Genomic DNA, 6000 nt, shown 5'->3' with positions numbered 1-6000 from the left:
GACATCTTCCGGAACTTTTTTTTGCCAGCCCCCCCCCCCCTTCAAAATTTCCCAGAAAACAAAATGTCAGCGTGAGCCCATGTGAGAGAATAAAGCAGGAGAAAAATAACTCTCACGACGAGTGAAATGTTCCGGAAAACCCTGGTTGATGTAAAGGTTAGAGCTGGGGATAATCAGGATTTGTCTTATTGTCAACAAACGAAAAGAGCCAAATAACAAAGCCCGTCTTTTTTTCTCCTGAAGTTTTGAATATTAATATCACAGCTCTGTGATATATCTGTCAAAAAAGCTGGACATTAGTTGTCAAACAAACTTTCCCGCAGGGGCTTGTACACATATGTCCTCCAAAGGATGAAACATTTCCAGATAAAAGTCAGAGTGAGCCCATGTGAGAGAGTAAAGAAGGAGAAATGAACGAGACGAATGAAAGTGCATCCGAAACCTGAGAGCTGCGATAACTCGGCGATGGCCGAACGTGGACTGTGCAGAGAATGAACAGAACAAGGCCTGAGATGTCTCCTGTACGTCTACCTTCTGCTACTTGGTATGAATCAGGGGGGGAGGCGGTGTTGTCACTCCCTTACCCCCCCCCCCCCCCCCCCTCGCTGTCACTCAGGTGATGGAGGGGAAATATTTGCTGCGTCTTTAGAAAAAGACAACAAACGGCAGAGGAACCAGGCGAGGAGGAGGAAGAAAATAATGAATTAAAGCTCAGAGCATTATAATTCTTGTGAGCGAAGATTCAGAACCCCCCCCCCCCCCACACCCATCCCCACATTTAATCGGATGTAATCTACCTGCTTGGCAGCATTCCAATCAGATAGTTTCAATTATGCTCTTGTAATGCCACTCTGCGAGGAGGGGGAAAGTGCTGAGCGGAGCACTTTGCAGGCGATTTGCAAACAACAGCGAGGGAGTCTTTTAGAGGAATGACTGAACGGGAAGCTGCCGGAGAGTTGCCGGAGTTGACAGCTCTCTCACTCTCTGGTTTGCTGGCTTCGGCGGTGACGGCGTGTTTTGCATCCCACCTCCTCCTCCTCCTCCCTCTCGCCCTCGCTCTCCTCCCCGTGACAGCAGCTGTCGGGACAGTAAAGTGCCACTGATGGTGGCCTCCTATGGTAATACGGTGGTAATTATTTTTCCACTGCAACACCGCCGTCTCGCAGGCAGGCAGGCAGCTTCGGATCCCCGGGAGCAGGCCGGGCGCCGCAGACGCAGGCAACCCCGCATCCCGGTGACACGCCAACTTATTGAGTTGGTAGGATTCGTCCGGGGCTGCTCGGGAAGTCGGCAGTTCAGTATTTGTGCCTCTCCACATGTGTGTTTGGCCCCGATGTCAGCGGCGCCGCCGCCGCTGCTGGCCTGTCTGAGCGCCGAGCCAGAGTTAATCTGGATGTTTGCAAACACGCGACGGCGCCCGCCGTGATGAAAACGGAGCTGTGAGGACAGCGGTGCTCGGTAGTCTGGCAACATACGCCAAAGGTCGATAGTGTCATGTGTGACCGATGAAACAGATTGACCCGCGGGGCTCCGGTACCTTGTCACCTTCCACGGTCCCAGCGTCCGTCTGATATGTGTCACCCCCAGGGCCCAACGCGGCTACTCAGGCTATTAACCTCCAGCGCGGGAGGACACGGCAGAGTTAAGACCCCTCGGCCCGTCTCGGTCTCTCTCTCCGTCACAAACCCACTCCCCCACCAGCCGTCCCGTCGTCTCGGTGCAATTTTTCCAACTCACGTGTCCTTCGCCACTTGTTAACCTCTGGTCTGGATTCCACCGCGGTCCCCGGGCAGGAAGCCGCCACCAGCCCATCCGCCCAACCGCCCAACTGCCCTACCTGGACGGCTGCAGGGGGGGGATGGGGGGCCAGAGTGGGACCTTGAATCAAACAACTGTCACCGTTAACAATGTATGGCACCGTCTCGGAATGGGCCATAAAAGCCAAATAGATGACAGCCATTACAGTGGGGATTGTGATTATGATAATGAGAATAATAAAGGCGATCATCATTACGATGATCATGATGATAATGATAATACTGTGATGATGAATTGTAATGAATAAATCCCTACCCCATCTCCTAAATGGTGGGAAATGTATCAATGAGAGCCGGCCCGCGGCCGCACGACCGCCTCGGACAATCTGTGTCCGTGTGTGTGTGTGTGTGTGTGTCCGTGTGTGTGTGTGTCCGTGTGTGTGTGTGTGTGTGTGTGTGTGTTTGTGTGTGTGTGTGTGTGTCATTTGAACCGTTTGCACTCGGGCGAAACAACCTGCTCCCTGTTCACGGCTGTATCTCGGTACAAGATTGTGTCCGTGTGTGAGTCTGTGTGTGTGTGTGTGTGTGAGTCTGTGTGTGTGTGTGAGTCTGTGTGTGTGTGTGTGTGTGTGTGTGTGTGCGCGCGTGCGACTCCCCAGCCGGTGCGCCGCGTGTTTGCACTTTCTCGGCGAGAGCTCCTCCCGGGAGACCTCGCAGTTTACATATCACATTCAAACAGCTTTTTGTTAGCTTCGATATCTGCCACTTCCACTCTGTCGTTTCTCGTTTCTCCTTCTCCACCTGCTCCCGAGTCACAGGCCACGAAATCAGGATTCTTTTCTTCATGTTCTGCTTTTTTTTCTTTTCTGATCCATGGCTCGCTGTTGCCCCCGGGGCATCAAAATCAAATGTTCAAATGCAATAAACCCACACCTTACTTTCTTTCTTTCTTTTATTCCTTTTTCTGACGAGTGACCTCTTGTGGTCATGGGAGCAGTTACCACGGTGATAGACGAAGTGTGGCGCACTTATGGATTTTGCAAAAACCTTTTAGGGAACGAGGCAAAATGATTTGGTGTCTGACTTGGCACCGCCTCTTTGCAGTTCACCTCCCGCCAACAGTCGGTGTTTCTGCCCCCCAAAGATTCCGTCAGCTGCAGAGCAGCTCACCAAAGCTGCACGGTGCATCTTGTTCCTTTTACTTTTACAAAAGGAAGAAACAAGGTTAAAATGACAATTTTTGTGGTTTATAGGTGATGACATTTCTGTTTATTATTGTGCGCAGCAATCCCACTATTTATTCTTTTCTTTTCTTAATTGGCATTATCGCAAACGCTCCGATCGATCAAGGACTTTCTTACTCTCTCGCGAATGGACGCCGTTGTTTCAGAAGTTAGACGCGAACGGACGCCGTTGTTTCGGCGTCGCCAGCTCCTCACAACTGATTTCATCGTCACCCTGCTCGTTCACACTCTCGGGCGGAAACTTCCTCCAGGCGTGAAATAAAAAATGTTCAAAAGCGCTTCGCTGCGTTGTTTAACTTTAAAATCCCATTCATTCATACTTTTTGATAAATATTCGGCTTTGTGCGAACCGTCGGCATAATGGGAGTGAATGAGAGGAACCTTCAAACCCCTCTCGTCTTCAACCTCCCAGGCTTTCAACAGAGGAGCTTTATTCGCACTTTGAAATGTTTCTTCAAAAATAAGACCGAGTTCTTTTGTGCCCCGCACACTTTTCTTTTTTTTAACACGATTTGACACAGTTGGAGTTCCATCAGCTATTCTGACCGTGCCACCATTTTTTTTTTATTGGTGTTTACGAGCGTGGAAGGTTTCAGGAGCTACAGATGTGTCAAACTGTTTTTCTAGGGCCACGAATTTCACTCTTCACACATCCTCTTTCTTTTTTTAACGCAGACAAATTCGTCGCCTTTTCACACAACGCGAGTATCTGAGCAAACAGACATTTCCCACGCTGCTCCACGAGCATCGCCGCGGCGACGAGGGCCTCGGCCCTACTGTGACCCCCCCCCCCGTTGACTCCCAGTGATAGCCGAGACCGGAGAACGTCAGGAGGAGGAGACAGATCCAGAAAGATGGGGCAGATTTAACGCGCCCGTGTCGCCCACGTTATTGACTCTTCGCGTCACCTCGTTCAGCAGAGTCTCGTCTGTAACGCGGCGTATAAAGATGGAGGTCAACCCCGAGCTAGAGAGGCCAGGTCTCAAACAGCAGTTTCTGTGCAGTGCAGTGGGAAATCACAGCACATTATTTAATTTTTTTTACGATTATAGTATATAGTGCTTATTCAAGTCGCACAATTGTGGCTCGTTTTTAAACTCCTCTTAATGTCTCACACTATAGTTCGCATCCTTTTTCTCACTCAGTTACTCCTTCATGCAAACGTAAGACTTGACCGGACTTGAGCTTCCATCTATTCGTCAGCGTTTTCTCCTTCTTTTTCTTTTCTTTTCCTCCTCATCGGCAGTTTCAGTCCTTCTCCTGGTGTCATTTCACCGTTTACACAGCACTTTTCATTCTTCATCCCTCCGTTTCCCTCCTGCTTCTCGTCTTCTGCCTGGTTCGGCAAATTGTCTTTGGGCGCGATGGTACCAAGACTCCTCGTGCAAACCTTCATCTTCAAACTGTCATTTTCAACATATTGAACTCAAAAAGAAAATAAATAATATTTCATTTCATAGACCTCTTTTTTTGTTTGTTTTGAAGCAGTTTAGCAAGTTAATAATAATCCAAAAAAGGCTATGAACACCTTGTTATGGACAATATATTCAATTTCTATGAATAAGTCCTTCTAAATATTACACACTGTAGCTTTAATCAAATCGTTTCAGCGATTTGAACTGACGACAGGTCAGACGATGCACTTTTTTTAAAAGAACTCTCCAAACACGAGGCCTCGAGACGATGGACCCGTCCCACGCCGGAGCACAGCGGACGGGGTTAAGCGATGCCGTTGACCTATGAGGTTTCGTCCGCAACAGGAAATACATCAGCAAAAAGGAAACGAGGTCCGTGTGAAGCAGACAAACCACCGGCGGCCTCAGCCAAATCCATCAGCGGCGTCACGCCGAGAAACAAGTGGATCTGTCATTGACATCAGACACGTCATTTATATCGAAATGTCAGCGCGGCGTTCTCATAATGATGGAAACAACAGCGCTGAGGGCTTTCAGGGGCCTCGCACTCTCGACGCCCGCGTGCAAACGTCACCAATAATGTGTCTTTAGTCTAGACGTGTCAGGGCTCCGTGGGATCTATATCCACGCCTTTTTGTCAGCGCCCTTCAATCCCCCCCCCCCCCCCCACCGTTGCTCAAGAGCTAAGTGCGAGAGATTAATACGTGGATTTGTAATGCACAACCTCGGGTTCGACGCCATAAGTCATCGGCTGTTTATCGCTTCGGCTTTTTTCTCTCTCGGCGGATTGAAAAATGGCAGGCGACGAGCGAGCGAGTCAGTCAGTCAGTCAGTCAGTCAGTCAGGCCTCCCGACGCACAACCCCACCCTGCATCCCCCCCCCCGCCTGCCACCGCCACCGCCACCGCCGCCCACCCTCCCTCCCTCCCCTACCCCACCCCCCGACTTCAGCACCCGGAGGTACAGTACACTGTGGCGGCTAATGAGCAGCTTGTGTCTCTCTCTCTCTGTGTTTTGTTTCCCCTCCGGCAGACAGATGACGTGACGCAAACAGAGGCCTCTCAGCAGCTCCAGCTCCAGCACTCAGACTCTTCAGAGAAGCAGCAGCCCAAGCGGTTACACGTCTCCAACATTCCCTTCCGCTTCCGGGACCCCGACCTAAGGCAAATGTTTGGGGTGAGTACTGTCCCTCCCGAGGACAAGAACCCCGCCTCTCATCTCTGTGGCCTGTGTTTTTCCTTCTTCCTCTTGCCAAGTTAATTAATTGCAGTGATCTGAGAAAAAAGCTAAAGTCTGAAACACGAGCAGCTGACAGCAAAACAACACATTATACAAAAATTGTCGAGGTGTCGAAGGACGATCCACTTCATCAGGAGGTAAAACTGAAACCCGGTCCCACCTGAAGCGACGGCACATAGCGAAGCCCCCCCCCCCCCCCCCCCCCCCACCTTACTCGACAGAAAGGAAGAAGTGATTACACTTTGGCTTATTAAGCGTCGTGAAAAATGAGCAGTGGGACCAAATCGCACACAACAACGCTCACATAATTAATGGCGTCTACATCGGCAGCTACGTTGTCAGGAG

The 6000-nt window shown here is 50.3% G+C and overlaps 1 protein-coding gene across 6 annotated transcripts in view; it reads left to right on the top strand.

Moving 5' to 3' along the window:
* The window catches only part of LOC118289488 (RNA binding protein fox-1 homolog 3-like), a 451402-nt gene that overhangs the window by 422827 nt on the left and 22575 nt on the right, over nucleotides 1-6000 (top strand). For all 6 annotated transcript variants that reach the window (XM_035616538.2, XM_035616539.2, XM_035616541.2 and 3 more), the window contains one exon: nucleotides 5449-5592. In XM_035616538.2, the coding sequence (XP_035472431.1) occupies nucleotides 5449-5592 (144 nt within the window). The remainder of the gene's footprint in view (nucleotides 1-5448; nucleotides 5593-6000) is intronic.

Source organism: Scophthalmus maximus, chromosome 17, assembly GCF_022379125.1.
Source record: "Scophthalmus maximus strain ysfricsl-2021 chromosome 17, ASM2237912v1, whole genome shotgun sequence".
NCBI classification, from domain to species: Eukaryota; Metazoa; Chordata; class Actinopteri; order Pleuronectiformes; family Scophthalmidae; genus Scophthalmus; species Scophthalmus maximus.
This window is presented reverse-complemented; position numbering and strand designations above follow the sequence as displayed.